The sequence below is a fragment of the Rhea americana genome, unplaced genomic scaffold (assembly GCF_003343005.1).
Source record: "Rhea americana isolate MKP2758 unplaced genomic scaffold, rheAme1 scaffold_433, whole genome shotgun sequence".
Taxonomy (NCBI): Eukaryota; Metazoa; Chordata; class Aves; order Rheiformes; family Rheidae; genus Rhea; species Rhea americana.
The window spans coordinates 253,495-269,368 of NW_028186572.1; the positions used below are offsets into that span (position 1 = coordinate 253,495).

Consider the following 15,874-nt stretch of genomic DNA (forward strand, 5'->3'; position numbering starts at 1 on the left):
ATGCAGGGATCTAAACAAGCACATTTCTTTTTGGAGGAGGAGTTTTGTTTTTGCTGGCTTAGCTCCTTGAAAATATCTCTAGGATCTGACAAATCTAGGCAAAGGGGGAATGCAGGGAGGCAGAAGACAGCAAGGCTGGGAGAGGGACTAGGCAGGACTAGGGAACAGGAGCATCAGACCTTTCTGGGTTCCTCCTCAGCTAAGCTGTAACACTGCAGGGAAAGAAACAGCTATTAGGGTGTTTCTTTCCAAGCTGTACTAAATATGTTTTGCTGAGAGGGGTAATCTTGGTTAGACCCCTAGGGTCTAGACCTCTACTTTCTTCTCTTGGGAATCTCTGTTTTGTGCATCCAATTTATGGCTTATTAAAGACTGACAGATAAGACATGGATTTAACACTTCTTCAGTAGAGCTTCTTTTTCTTCGCTCCATCAAAACCGACTGTTCTTCCAGCAGAAATCAACAATATCTATTGTTTCTACCTAAATTTTGTAGGTGTTTGGTATATGTACACAGTTCTTAACAAAGGTCTCAGAATTTCATAAGGTCCTGGAGCCTCCAGAGTTCTTAGTTTAAGATCTCTGTTTCTTTGGCTAGCTGTGGTGCGCAGCTGGAGTCAATCTCACGGGATGGAGACCTTTTGAGCAGGAATCTGGGAATGGACAGAAACTGGATCCTGGACGTGATCCCCTCACCTGTGACCGGGAAGTGGAAGGCGAGAACAACAAGAGTAACCATACCTCTCCTGAAAAGAAGAAGGTCAGAAAAGGAAAGTGATTTTTTTCTCCACTGTTTTTCTATTCTATCCCTTATATGCCCCCTGTCATGATAACTTTATACAACGCAGTATGATGCACTGACTCAGTAAAGCCTTTCCCAGTGTTACTACTGTTCCAGTATTTCTGAGGCATTGTCCTGTGGAGAGGGTTTGTGGTGTGCTGGCTCTGTCAGCAACTCTCATTGTGGTCTGGGATATAGATCATCTTGAACAAAATCTCCCAACTTCTCCTTTTGAAACATATTTGAAGTTTTGAAAAACTTTCTAATGATAAGGGTAGTTAAACCCTTGATGAAGTTGCTAGAAAGCTTATGGAGACCTCATCTCTGGAAATTAAAAAAAAAAAAAAAAAAAAAAAAAAAAAAAAAAAAAAAAAAAAAAAAAAAAAAAAGAGAGAGACAGGAAAAGCTTTATTAAGGAGAACATAGATCTGGTATAGTCTGTTAGTCTATTTGGTTCGGGAGGTGAATTTCTTGAGATTCCTTCCAGCTCTGTTTTATAAGATAGGCTTAAATTATTTTTAAGAATCAAACTGTAATTTAAAGATGATGATGTACTTTCTATCTTTTCAGGTTTGTGATTTTTTTTTCACAGCTGTATCATAATGCTGCCCTATAGTGTTTCTGTAATTAGCTTGCTTAGGCTGGTAGTTTGTGTATCCCAGATCCGTGGTATTCAATGTGAAATACGTGCTCAGTGACTTTAATGAGACAGTTCAGAAGAGAAACTAATGACCACACTCCCCTGACTGGGGCTCCAGATGCAAATGCAGCAATGTGAAGGAAATTTGTATTGCTTGTATTGTTTATTTTCCTCAGCTGGGAGGAGACTTTGGCTCTCTGGAGCTGGCACTGCAGCCTCTGCGTACACAAATGATGCCAAGCGTTAATTGGCTTAGTCTGATCTGAGAGGAGCACTGATTCTTGTGTATGTTTGCTCTCCTGAAGGCAAAGGAACTCCATGAAATGGATGCCACATCCAGTCGTGTCTGGATCCTCACTAGTACCCTGTCAACAAGTAAAGTTGTAATCATTGATGCCAATCAGCCTGGTACAGTGGTGGACCAGTTCACTGTCTGCAATGCTCATGTGCTCTGCATCTCCAGTATCCCTGGTAAGTGAGGCCCAGGCACTGGCTCTGGTCTGCGCAGGGTCACCCACTCCATTGAGGAGGCACAAATAGCATCCTCACTTCAGAACTAACCCATGGAAGCTGCTCAGTTCAGTAATGTCCCTCAAGACCATAACTCAGATCTTGCCTTCTTGTAGGACTATTCTGTGAAGATCTTGYTGAGCATTTAGTAAGTGGTTCCTTTGGCACGTGCAGGACGACTCTTGGGAGCAATCCTTGCCCAGGTTTGGGAGGGTTCTGTAGCTGGCCTGGATGTTGATGGCTAGGCTGAAGGGACTCGCCATGGTGCTGGTTGATGCTGTGGTGCCTCCCTGGGGCTCGTGAGCTCCAAGGATCAGCATCTTCCATCTGTATGGCTACCTCAGGAGTACTGCTACATTTAAATTAGCAGAGACTGCTAGATTTATGGGATAATCTGTTCTTTGCCCTTCAGCGGCCAGTGAGAGTGATTATCCTCCAGGCGAGATCTTTCTGGAGGGAGATGTTAATCCTGAAGAGTCGTCTGGAACAGATGGTGTCTTGGCAGGAATCACTCTGGTGGGCTGTGCGACCCGTTGCAACGTGCCACGAAGCAACTGCTCCTCGCGTGGTGACACACCTGTGCTGGACAAAGGACAGAGTGAGTCTCTGGACATAAAACTTACGCAATGCAGTTATAGCTCTTCCCATACGAGCTTATAGTCTTACAGCCGCATCCTCCTGACCCTGCCTTAACAACCTCATAGACCTCAAGAAGTTTCTTAACTCAGTACAAGAGCACCAAAGCCCCTTGGTACTTTTCCCTTTAGAGCCACTCTTTCCTCTGTGAGTGATCTGGATCCTGCAGCTAGGTTGTGGAGCTAGTGGAGCGGAGTATTTTGGACGGGTGAAGTGGAGTATTTTGGACAGTTGATGAATGCTTGCCCTGCTACATTTGCTTCTGTTCTCATTGCCATCTTTTCTGAACCATGTCTTGTTGTTAGGTCGGTTAAGCCCGTATGAAAAAATTAATAATGCTCTTGCTAATTTCCTGCTGCAGTAGACTTCTGATGCTTTGCTAGTCATAGATTGTGCCTAACTTTAAAGTAGCCTGTGTTTTCCTCAGAGCAGAAAAGACTGGATAAACTGTCTGTGATGCAGGCTCAGGGCTCGATTGTTATGGGCAGGGAAGGATAAGATAAAAATAAAAAGCCAGGTTTCTGTATAGCTAACTTCCATCTCGATCCCCAGCCTGTTGTACATATTGCAATGTTCCTTCTTTTTTAGGTGAAGTAGCTGCTGTCTGCAATGGGAAGATCAACCAGTCCCAGTCTACTGAGGAGGCGACAGAAGCTACCGAGGTACCAGATAATGGTACAAGTGAGACAGAATCTGCTGAGGTCCTGCCTGGGCCACTCACAGAGCATGTGTTTACAGATCCAGTCCCTCCTCAGGCACCTCTTAGGCAGAACAGGTAGGCTGCCTGTGTGCCAGTTTAGTTATTTATCTGCTCTGTTTCCATAAGCTGTCGGTTAAGAGAACCAGCCTGATTTTCTGATTTTCACAAAGTATCCAACTCTTTTCATGTTTGTGCCCACAGAGTCTTACAGATAGGATGATAGGAAGAGGAAGAAATAAAATGAAAATAAACATGGTTTAGCCTGCAGCAGACTGTATTGCAGCTTTTAAGAGCAAATACTTGATTTTGCAATGTGAATTTAGACCTACTGCTGAGACAGATCTTGCAAAGTACACTGCGTTTAGCATTCTTACCAGAGGAACTTACAGATTCATGTGTAGCTTTATTCTAGTAGTACCTCTAATGTATTGTAAAGATAATGAAGAAAGCACATTCTCTGCCCAAAAAATTCTTAAACCAATGAGACTGAAGTGATGGGCTGGGGAGCTGGGAGCACCAAGCAAGCAAGATGGAAATCTTGGATAGAAATTGCTTTTAGAAAAACAAATGCTGTATGTAAGCCCAGTGTTCTTTAAGATTGGAAATGAACAGAGAAAATACTGTTTATATAATGGTATTGCCAAACATTAAATTTGTTTATATAACTAGAAAGTATTTTCTAATTGTTTTTTGGAAGAAAAATAAAATTTTGCAAATTGCAAATTCAGGAGTCAAGCGTTAAAAAAAACACTGCAGAGAAGGAAGCTATCTGTGTATACAGTGTCTGTATCTACTTGTGCAGTGCCAGACTGAGCATAAATGGGAGTTCTTTGCACTGCTATTAATAAAAGCATCTAAAAATGTTCTTTTCTCTCTTCAGTGAGAATGGGCAGCAGAAGACAGAGTCAAGCACAGCATTGACAGATCAGGAATTGAATGGGGATGCCGCTGGGACTTGCACCAGTGCTGCCCCCACGATGTGGCTGGGAGCACAGAATGGCTGGTAGGTTCCCCTGGAGCTGGCAGAATTCTGTCACCTCGAATGTCCTCCGAGATCCACTTTCCAAGTCCTCACACCTCTAGTTCACTTTATATTTCTGGAGTAGGTAAGCATCACTCTTCGTTGTTCTGAGCCCTCCGCTCATCTTGGACACCATGATTTAATCTCACTTTGTGCATTCCTTTCTCACCAGAAAAAGAAAACGAAATTCAAGCTTTTTTCAGGCACAAAGTGTGGAGCCTGGCTGCTAATGCTCCTTGATTTGTCTTTTCTTGCAGGCTTTACGTGCACTCTGCTGTATCCAACTGGAAGAAGTGTCTGCACTCAATAAAGCTGAAGGATTCTGTACTTAGTCTAGTGTAAGTGTGCACACTGAGGGACACTGAAGGATGAAGTTCAGTGCGTGTGCGATCACTTCTTTGGTGAGGGTGGCACTTCTGTGTCAGTTATCTTTTTTTCTTGCCCTTCTAAGGCACTGGTTTGTGAGGAAAGGTTTCCCAAGGTTTTGATTGATTAGRAAGCCTCATACCGAATGACTTTCTCTCTCAATTGCAGACCTGACCCACTTCAGTGAATAAGAGAGTAAATGATATTAGCAGTTCCAGGAGAAAGTAAGTGGGAAGGAGAAAGGCAAAATTTCACAAGGGTGTGAATTAGGTGGGATTTGTTGAAATTGATGGAGTTCATAGTGTGAAGGAGAAGTTAAATTTAACARGAAATTGATGGATTGTGTTCTTATTGCACAGAAGATAAAGAAGGTATAACCCTTMGACCCTTACAGGATGTTCCTTCGGGGCTAAACTGAACAGGAATTGTAGTGAGAACGTAAAGGTGATTTGCATGGATGTCAGAAAGGATTTGTTAAGTCCCTTACTTCCACAGATCTTTTTAGTATTTACTTTTCTGTGATTTCAGGCATGTGAAAGGAAGGGTCCTTGTTGCTCTGGCAGATGGAACACTAGCCATATTCCACCGAGGAGAGGGTAAGAATCAACTTGATAAGAGAAAAACAAGCTGGTAGAAAGTGTGACAAGGGTTTAAACGCTATACTGAGTTGAAGAGGAATATGCCAGCTTGCCTGAATACAAATACGTGCTTAAAATGAGTAGCATTTTATACATTTTATAATGAGTAGCATATACACATGTAAACCTTACCCTAAAACACTATAGGCATATTTTTTACACCATTTCATGAGATTTCTTGGAGAAAAATGTGTGTGTATGTACTTCATAGTATATGCAGAGTGAATACGACATTTTTAGGAATTATTTGCCATGAAACAAATATGCTGTACAGCTTTTTGGTGCGTATCTGATAAGTTTGATGCATTTGGGCTATGTCAATGGTACTGTGCATTCGCAGATCAACGGTACAGTGCATGCCCAGGGAGCTGCAAAYAGCTCAGATCTATGGTATCTGAGCAGATCATCTGTACAGTTGAAATGAAATAGGGCTTTGGCTGCCCAGAGAAGTTGGAGTCTGTGTTAGTGGTGGAGTCAATCTACRCGTATGCAGCAGCCATAACTAAGATTTCAGGAAGTCTGGAAATCYCAGACAAGTCCCTCACATCCAAGCAATCCCAGACAGAATCCTCATATTGCACTTGGCAAAGATTTCTTGCTGTGAAAAAGAGATGTTTGAGTAATCTGTCATGCCTTAATCTTGTATTTTCAGTATAGTTTTGAATTCTATATTTCTTACCATCTTCACTAGTGCAGATTTTATTTCCTTATAATCTCGGCAGTTACAAGCTGTATTCATACCATAGAGCTTGTGGTACTGTGACAAATATTTGCATGTTAAGAAGTTATTTCTCAGTCATTCATTCACGTCTCTAAGTATAGCAGTAGAGTCAGAATAGCAATTTACTSAGCAGACTGGAATACAGGGATTTCTGGGGTTGTGTACTCTCTTTTTTGATTCAGCTTTCGTCATTGAATTCAAGCCTGATCCTTCACATGGATAGAAGGTTCTCATCAGAAATATGATTATGTTCGTGACATAAAAAGCCACCTCTCTGCAGAGACACAGCATCTGTCTTATAGTTAGAAAACAAGAGGAAGAGGAGGGAGGTCTGATTCCTCATCCTGATCCCATCACTTTGGGGAGATGATGTTGTTTGCCTGTAATATGAGGAAACCTCACAGGAAGGACTGTGAAGTTCATTTCCTTATAAGTTTTCACATAGTCATCTTAGGCTGTCATTTTTTTTCCCTTGTTGGTTTTGTCATACTTGTTAGGGAAACCTGTTTATTTCATTACAATAAAAGGATGTTTAAATTARCCTGATTTGGAGAGCTTTCAGCTCACCAAACTAAGCTTTATTGTCATGTGTTTGGTAAGTATAAGGCTTTGCCCCAGGTGGTGTTATAGWTTCATAGGAAGTTCACAGACATGAAAAAATGCACTTAAGTATTAGCTAAACTTGTATAACTTGGTATAAATGGGAGGATAGGTGATTCTGTTGTATGCTGACATCTCATGAAGGATCCAATGCAGCTTTCCCCAACTTGTTTTTTGCCTTAGATGGTCAGTGGGACCTCAGCAATTACCACCTAATGGACCTCGGTCACACTCACCATTCCATCCGCTGCATGGCTGTTGTGTATGACAGAGTCTGGTGTGGCTACAAGAACAAAATCCATGTCATTCAACCTAAGACAATGCAGATTGAGGTAAGAGAACAACTGTGGGTGTATGCATGCACATACATGATGTTGTATTTACTTCTAGCTGTTTTGTGCAGCAGGGTATGAAAATGCAGAACCTCTGTGTTGTTATTGCTGATTGTAGGAGCAGAACTGTTAGCCTGGGTCATTTCATGACCCAGTCTGCCAGAGGGGCATTTATTCCTTCCTCCCTTCGCAGAGCTTAAATTCTTAGATCAGTCTGAATTGAGCACTTCCTGTACCGTTATTAGTGAGGCTCTAAGTCCGTGTGCTGTACAAATGTTYGTCTGTGCTCTGCAACTGCCCTTCCTTCATATAAGGTCTGAGACTGCCTCATCTGCAGGTTGTGGCACAAAAGGAAGAGTACTCTAGCAAGCCCCAGTGATCCCACTTGCACAAGGGAAAAAAGGAAATTTGGAGACTTTTTGCTGAAGTATTTATTCAGTACCATGGTGTTGATACAAAGCTGGGTAACAGTGCTTTGAGTAACTCTAATCAAAGGGAGAAGAAATGCTGAATCTGAAGTTCCAATCAGAATGCCAAGGCAGTTTGCTGATTTCCAGACTTCACACCAGAGCTGTGTATTTTCATTTTCTACAATCACCTTGTAAGCTCTTGATTCCTGATTTTTTTTCTTTCTGAAGTAGTCTGCAAAGACTGTAATAGTTCTGTCTACAGAGCAGCTGTGCAATGCATCACTTCAAACAAGGGATTTTCTTTGTACTATTGTGAGCTTCTGAGGTCAGCCAGGAATTAATACATTTGCTCCAAGAATTTTGAAATCCAAGTAGTGACCTCAGCTGAGCAAAATGGAGTGTATATGTATCTAGGTAATTGTAGACCCTTCATGACCTCACATTGCTTCACTGATTTGGCATTTCAGAAATCCTTTGATGCTCACCCTCGGCGGGAGAGCCAGGTGCGGCAGCTGGCGTGGATTGGAGATGGAGTATGGGTTTCTATCCGCCTGGACTCCACTCTGAGGCTTTACCACGCCCACAGCCATCAACATCTGCAGGATGTCGACATTGAGCCTTATGTCAGCAAGATGCTAGGTGAGGCGGTAGAGACTGTCTGTAAACGGTCTGTTGCTTACTTTGACCACAGAGGTATCAATATTCATTAGCAGGTATTACCCTGAGTCGTATACTTTTAACTGACTCTCCAATTCTCATGTGTGCTTCCTAGGCACTGGAAAGCTGGGCTTCTCATTTGTACGGATTACGGCTCTGCTCATTGCTGGCAACCGCCTCTGGGTAGGGACAGGGAACGGTGTCGTCATCTCCATCCCATTGACAGAGAGTAAGTGACATTTATCAGAGATTCTTCTGTGATCTCCCTCAAATAACAGTGCTTTTGCTTGCTATTTATGCAGTATGGCAGATTGCTCTGGCAGGCTAATGCTTCCTGGGCGCTTTTTTTCTGAACCGGTGATATTTTGATCATAGAAGCATTTGGAGASAAGAGCCTTGACTATGAGCAGCCCCAAACTTGGTTTAACACTTTCTTAATTATGGGATTAAATATTGAGTCGAATAGATTCAACCTACTTAAAACCAAATAGATAATTGTTACTCTCCRTTTCAGTTCAGTTGGAGCTGTTCCCTCCTCAAAGGACCAATGGCATCTCWACCATTCATAAAGTCTTCTCCTGAGTGTGACCTTAACAGGGCAAACAGATGTGAACTGACTCTATAGCTGCTGGAAAACAGGAGAACTAAAGCTTTGGGAATAGTGGCAAGTCTCCAAAAGAAGGCTATGCGATGAGAAATCACCAGAAAGACCTCTGGGGGAATTTTGCGTTGGTGTAGACATCTAAACATCTCTGTGACCATATTTTCTGGACACTGAACTTAGGAAAGCTCCATTTAGTCAAATTAGGGCTCAGTTTTTATCAGTCAAGTAAAAATCAGTATTGAGCTAAATCTGACTTGGTGGGGAGACCTAGYAGTGGTAGTTAACAGGCTAGTCTCTACAGCAGGAAGGTTAATTGAAGCTCTCAGCAGTCTTGTTCTGTACCTGCCAGTCCAAATCGAGTTTTCCTTTGCAGAAGGTTTGTTYCAGAGTTTAATGAAGAAAGTATGATTTCAGGCTATCTGACTGCAGTCGCTTTCACTAGAAAGCAGCCAGATTTCCATTTTTCCAGCACTACTGGCAGGAAAGCTGAGAAGCAAATGAGTTCTGTGTAAGGGGAGCAAACCTGTTAAAATCTTCCTGGAAGTGGGYGCAGAAACTGTCTCCTCTCAAGCTAGTGGAGCTGGAGATCACCARGGCTGACACCAGGAAGTCAGTCCTCTCTGAGCATTGTAATCTGTGTCTCACTTCTGAATCTCTGTTTTAAAGCCCAATCTTTCTTAGGGCTGCTGTCATAATTCTGAGTTATGCTTGTTCCCTGCTGTAAACCAGTTGCATTATTCTTTGGGGCTTCTGTAAAAATGTGGTTGGGATGCAGTGAAACTTTCACTAGGAATTTTAACAATGGATCTTGGGGACCATGGACCCTCTCCTGTCTCAGATACTGCATCTGTCCTTGYAAGATGAGCAAGAGTAGTGTCGGTATAAACTGATCCTGAGCCTGTAGCTCCTGTTACGGTTTTGCTAGGTTTATACATTTCTGTTGCTCCCTGAATTTTCTCCCAGTAATCACCTTTTTCTTCTCTCCCATCCTGCCTATCTCTTCCCGTACCCCTCTGTGTTCCCACTCCTTGCCTGTGCCTAGCTGTAGTCCTTCACCGAGGCCAACTCCTTGGGCTCCGGGGTAAGTCCATTGCCTCCTTCCTACAGCTCTCACTCCTTTTACACCCACTGACTTTTACAGTCACTTTCCCACCCTTCCATCCTGCCATTCAGTTCTCTCCAGCCATTTCCCTTGTCACTCTCTCATTTTAAGTCGCAGAAAAGAGATCAGACGAAATAATGCAAATATCCTCATTTCCCATGGCTAAAAACATTTACATCCATCTCATCAGCCATCACATCTATTTTGTGTAACTAGAGTACTTTATTCTTCCTCAGTAGTTCCCTTATTCTGGTAGTCCAGGTTTTGGATGGGGACTAGCTTTTTCTTTGTTGTAAAGTTTTCTTCGGTCAGCTATTTCCAGGAAGTAGAGGTAGACAGTCCACTGGGTCTTCCAAGAATACTTCTCCCGTTAGTTTCCAGGCCTGTGACAGTAGCTGCTGAGGCACTTCCTAGCTACGAATAATCAARCAAGACTTTTAACAAGGGGGGCTTCTTTGAAAAATAGAGAAAATTGCTTGCTTTTTGCGCCAGTTAAGGCACGGTCTGAGTTCACTGTTCAAATTTATGCTTAGGCTTACCCCTGCCTCTCCAGGGTCAGGTATTTTTTCTCATTGGAAGGCAATTCTGTAGCTGTCTAAGAGCATTTATCAGCATGTCTCCTCCTTTTAAAGCATCTGATGCTGGTTACTATTAGAAGCAAAATRCTGAGCCAGAAGACTGAACTGCTAGTACCAGCCTTATCTCACAGTCAGGTGAGAACATCCAAGTGTAGTTGCTCACAGCAAACAAAAGCACAAAGGTGCAGAAAGCTTTTGTTTGGGGGATCTTCCCTTTACACGCATGGACTTCCATCCAAATATTTGTGCGTTGTCTCAGCATCCTGTCTTGAGCCGGCTAAGTAAGTCATCCTTGTTTCTAAGGCACTCAATAACTGACAAACAGCCCATGTCAGAATTACTGCCAAGCAAGCAATTTAGTTCTCTACAGAAATAACACAAAGTGAAGGCCTTGCAATTTTAATAGTATTTCTCTTTTACTGATGTGGGTGCATGTGAAAGGAAAGCATCTCCTATTCTGAGCCCTGAACACTTGTCTCTGTTCCCTGGTGAGTGGAAGCATTCGTGCTGTCAGTGCCTGGACCTGAAAGGTGCAAACCCCTGAACTCAGTCTGAAATCCTTGAAAGTTGTGGATGGTGAACATCTTTCAGGAGATGTTCATTGCTTCAGTAGCTCATTTTCTGGTGTCAGGMCTAAATCGAAGACTAAGGAAGGACCACTGCTCCATCCACAGCTGTGAAATTCACTGGGGTGAGAGGTCTTCCCCAGCCACAGAGATGACTTCTAGAAACCTGCACGCCAATAGCTTGGCCTTAGCAAAGGAGTTGGAAACTGAGCAGCTTCACTGATCCAGAATATAGCAGTAATTCTCCAAGCGCATGAAGGACAAAAGCTCTTAATGTGTCACAGGGGCCTTTGGTTATCCCCACTGAATAGAAAAGACCAAAGTTGATCCCTAGGACAGTAAGTAATTTCTGAAGGTTGGACAGAATTGCTGCCAGAAGAGACCTTTACTGGGACAACTTAAAGAGACCTTGYGTCTGGTGTGCTCTAGGGTCATTCTCGCCCACCACCTCCAGGGATGTGTACCTTATTGGTAGCCAAATACTAAATTTGATGAGAAATGTAGTTTGTTATCATGAATGAGTGTTACCCAACCCAAAAGGGAGAGGGATTCTATAGAGGGATTATATACTCTAATGTTGTCTCCTGTATCACATCCCTTACACAAGACCTTTAGAGACCTGCAGCTTTAAAGGTTTTCCTTCATGTCTCATGAATGTTCTCTTTGACCAAATCCCTTCTGTGAATGGGACTAAAGCTGTCACTTACAATGTTCCTCTTCCCTGTTCTCAGCCAACAAAACCTCGCCCACCTCTGGAGAGGGCAGCCGCTCTGGTGGAGTCATCCACGTGTATGGCGATGACAACAGYGACAAATCTGCCAGCAGTTTCATTCCCTATTGCTCCATGGCTCAGGCACAGCTCTGTTTCCATGGCCACCGTGATGCTGTCAAGTTCTTCGTTTCTGTGCCTGGTAAGGATGAGCACATCCCTTCCTCGTGCAGAGTCTTGTACCGCGGTCTGCTCAGTGGCAGGAACTGGAGCTGCTCGGCARCAGAAGGCCGTCAGCATCATTTTGATCTCCTGCATGTCACTGTGGCTCAGACACTGGTAGTTGAGACTAATGCCTTCCAGACTTCACCCAGCAGAAGGGCTTGACCTGTCTAGTGGTGTCTGCGTAATTGTGTTAAGTGCATGGGGATTGAGCGAAGGCATTGACAGCACCTCCCTCCTGTTGCAGGCAACGTTCTAGCAACCCTCAACGGGAGTGTGTTGGATAGCCCCTCGGAGAACCCCAGCACAGCGGCCACCGAGACTGAGGGGCAGAAGCTGAAGAACGTCCTGGTGCTGAGTGGAGGAGAAGGGTACATCGATTTCCGGATTGGTGAGTGCCTGTGGTGGRAGGCGTCYGGGACAGGAGGGCCACAGCACTGGYGAGAGGGAGCATCGCTGTRGGGAGAGGAGCCTGAAAAGCGRGGCTGCTYGCTTCTCCTGCATCCTGTTGCCAGGGCAGATAGCAGGCATTTCCTTGTACAACATAAGGCTGTCAAACACAGGCTGCAGTAGTGGCTCTGAAAAGAATAAAACGCTGTACCAGCAGCTCCAAATACTGCTGTCCTGCTGTGGTCGCTTGTACCACTCTAGGACATTCTGTGTCGTAAACATTGGCTTCCCCAAACTGAAGAGTGGTGGGTTTGCTTACTCCTGCTGAGTTTGTTCTATTTATACTGGCTTGCTTCAGAAAAGCAACCTTTGGTTATAAAGCTCCCCCAGGCATAAAGCTCCATGCCTCCAGGCATTTCCTTCTCACCTTCTTTACTCTCTGTTTTCTCTCTTCAGGGGATGGAGAAGATGATGAGACGGACGAGAATGCAGGAGATGCCACCCAGGTGAAGCCAGTACTTTCCAAGGCTGAAAGRAGCCACATTATCGTGTGGCAAGTATCATATATCCCTGAGTGAGAATTTTTCCTTTCCTACCAATGTAAGTCTCCCTCCTCCCACCTGAATGCCAAGATGTACATACAGAACTCCTGCATTATACCTACTGCTGGAAACCRACCCCAGACAACTGCAATGGCTCCTGCCTTGGACTATGACCCCCTTCTAACCTCTGAACTTGCAGCTTTCATCTTGGGCCTGTGCGCTTTCTGCGTGGTTGGATTATTGTTCTGCTCTGGAGCTGGCGTCTACAAGGAGAGAAATGGCAGCTCGTTGATGAAGTGAAGTTTGGAGCCAGAACGGTGCAAACCCTTTGCCCAGGGCCCAGGAGCTGGGAGCTGGATAGGTGGCGCAGGTTCTCCAGCAGGTTGCCTCACTCCCACCTGCATGAGAAGCAGTACGTCACCCCAGYACCCCCCACCAGAGCAACGACGGTGAATCAAACTCTCCAGCACCTCAAAAGAAATCCTTTTTACTTCACCCGTGGAATTTCCACCTTACCCACTCTACGTAGGGTACACCTAAGCACAGAATAATATTCCACAGACTGAGAGCAGCCAGGACTAAGCCCAAGGCAGGAACCTTCAACAAAAAGGAGTGTCAAGGTTTCGGAATTACTTCTGCTGTTTGGCTGGAGAAGGGTAACAGTGTCATGAACAGTTACTGGGGGGAACATATTCTCTGTACATGCAAATGRGAGGTCTCCCTCTTCTGCTGCTGTTGTCTTAGCAGTAGTGTTCTGGGTGACTGTGTCCCCAGGGAGAGCTGTTCGGTAGGGTCAGATGGAAGATGGGTGTTTTATGGCAGAGGCCTCAGGGGCTTTGGAATCTGCAGTAGCAAAAAGATACTGGAACCTTGTTAGTTAGAGAACAGAAAAGTCAGCAATACTTTTAACTCCCCCTTACAAAAATGCCAGGTAGGGAAAGACTCTTGAATTCATTCTTTTTATGAGCCTGAGAAGTTCAGTGAGAACRCTAGCTCTGTATAGTATTTGTTGGCTTTTAAAATACAGGTGAGGGCAGAATACACTGGTGAGCTGTGGGTTTGTGTTAATGCAGTGAAGTTGCCTTGACTCGTAAGGATGTGTCCCCTTCTGGGAACTGCTGGTGTTCAGCGTGGAGATGTCTGTTTTCCTTCACATCATAGCTGTGAGGTTAGGAAGGACTGTGTAGGTGCAGTTAAGGTATAGAAAGGCTGTGTCTTGCCTGAGGTCAAACAAAAAGGCCTGAGGCCAGATCCGCTGACCTCTTTACCTGACCTGACGAGTGCTGACTGGTTTTGCAACTGAATGGGTCAAAAAGCTGGAAATGTCTCGACTCCTGAAAAGAATGACGACCCTCAAGAGAAATGCTGACTGCAGTACTTGTGTAAGCAGAGCTGTGGGATTGCAGGAGCATGTCCTGCTTGCAGGAGAAGGAGCAAGAAGCGGGGCCAGCAAGAACAGTTTTAGGCTACGATGCTAGCTCCARGTAGAGGTAGCTATTTGTCCAACACACGCTTCACTTCCTTTCTGACAGTGGGAACAGTCCCATCTCCAGAAGGGCAAATCCTGCTTCCTTGGAGCGCTCCCTTCTGGATATGCAGGACTAGAGTTGTTAGCAGTGGATTTARGGATACTGGAGGTCTTGTTCAGAGAGGTTGGCACACACGCGTCACCTCTGAGAAGGCAAGGGTACATATCCAGAGAGCAGAGGCCTCAGCCACCATGCGGCTGCCATTTAGCCGAGGGGTTCTTTGAGCAGCCCGCTTGCATGCAGCGGGGACCTGTGGGGACACTTCACCGGGCACTGCTGACTGGGCCAGGCTTGCTCTGCTGCCACCACTTTCCTGAAATGCTTTCTGCTAGCACAAGCTCTTTGAGTTGCAACACAGAGTGCAAAAAGGTTAACAAGAAGATAGACATTTAGACAGCACATTCCACAAACATCCAACAGTCGGTCAGTTCATGCCAAATAAACTTCATAATTTGGAGTAATTTAAGGGGAAATAAAGTCCTAGTAGGCCCCATTCCTTAACTCTGTAGAACTTTCCATATCAAAATACAGACATGCAATACTGTTACCTCTGTTTGTTTTCTATCTGGTTTTAGCAGTCACAGTGACACTGTCTGTCACTTGTTACCACCAGTCCCTGGTGACATAAGGAAACAGGTCTGAGGCTTCTGCCAACAGGTTCCTTTCCAGTTTGATGCGTATTTTCCTCCAAGAGAAGCACATGTTTAAAAGGGGGCAGCTACAGCTAAGTAAAACCAGCCTCTGCTGTCACACTCCTGTCAACATTTGGTGGCTACTGGGCAGCAAGGTGAAGAGCTGACTGGCTTCAACACACTTCCCTGTCATATCTCCACTGTGATGTATGTAAAGTATCTTGTATGTTATAAAAGGATTTTAAAAAGTGTCTTAAGGCCTGTAAACTCCGCTGTTTGGTCAGAAGATGGCATTCTGTAAAGAGCCTGCTGTATGAATATGTTCCCATGCTTYGTCCCCTATGCTATCAAACAACGAACCATATCTGTTCTGTATGTAATAAATGTGTTAACATCAGCAAGCGCCAGTGTGTTGTGTTTCGGCATCTGGGCTCTCTGCTCAGCCTGTAGCGAGGCTTTTGAAAGGGTTGGCATGGCAGTCATGTCACATGTTTGCTCTTTAGCTCCTGGCTATCTACAGCTCTCCTTGGTGGGGGGGTTCCTCTTCAGATGAGACACCAAGGTGAACATGTGAGTCAGCTCAAGTTGCCAGTGTCCCCTGTCAATACAACGTGGTGCTTGGCAGGGCTCRTACGAATCAATGCTGCTCAGCAGTCCTGCCTTCAGGAGGCCGAGTCAATCCACTTGCCTGCTCCTCTCTTGTAGTCCCGGTAGCATTTAGACAAGTTCACACCTATTCTRTAGAATTTAGCGCAGCTTTACAGAGTGTGTCCCAAAGGGGAACCTCCACCATCAAGGAAGGGTCTCTCAAGACATCCCAGGGCTCGGTGTTAAGAGCCTACAGATGTCAGAGTCCTGATGGCAGCAATGACCATGACTGCCCTGGCCAGCCCCATCTGCCCCCTCTCCCCATGGCCCGGAAGCCCCCGCATTAAGCACATCAGCAACTCGGGCATCTGGGCTTCACCATCCTGCTGGCCTGCAAGCAG

General features: G+C 44.7%; 1 protein-coding gene across 1 annotated transcript in view; it reads left to right on the top strand.

Annotated features, from left to right (window-relative positions):
* The window catches only part of MAPK8IP3 (mitogen-activated protein kinase 8 interacting protein 3), a 59,910-nt gene extending 44,628 nt beyond the window's left edge, over positions 1 to 15,282 (top strand). The window contains exons 19-32 of the mRNA XM_085315654.1: positions 598 to 759; positions 1,726 to 1,891; positions 2,343 to 2,528; positions 3,155 to 3,341; positions 4,147 to 4,269; positions 4,545 to 4,625; positions 5,182 to 5,249; positions 6,796 to 6,944; positions 7,822 to 7,993; positions 8,127 to 8,240; positions 9,658 to 9,696; positions 11,593 to 11,772; positions 12,040 to 12,183; positions 12,639 to 15,282. Of these exons, the coding sequence (XP_085171780.1) occupies positions 598 to 759; positions 1,726 to 1,891; positions 2,343 to 2,528; positions 3,155 to 3,341; positions 4,147 to 4,269; positions 4,545 to 4,625; positions 5,182 to 5,249; positions 6,796 to 6,944; positions 7,822 to 7,993; positions 8,127 to 8,240; positions 9,658 to 9,696; positions 11,593 to 11,772; positions 12,040 to 12,183; positions 12,639 to 12,760 (1,893 nt within the window). The 3' untranslated portion in view covers positions 12,761 to 15,282. The remainder of the gene's footprint in view (positions 1 to 597; positions 760 to 1,725; positions 1,892 to 2,342; positions 2,529 to 3,154; positions 3,342 to 4,146; positions 4,270 to 4,544; positions 4,626 to 5,181; positions 5,250 to 6,795; positions 6,945 to 7,821; positions 7,994 to 8,126; positions 8,241 to 9,657; positions 9,697 to 11,592; positions 11,773 to 12,039; positions 12,184 to 12,638) is intronic.
* Positions 15,283 to 15,874: the final 592 nt, after the last annotated feature.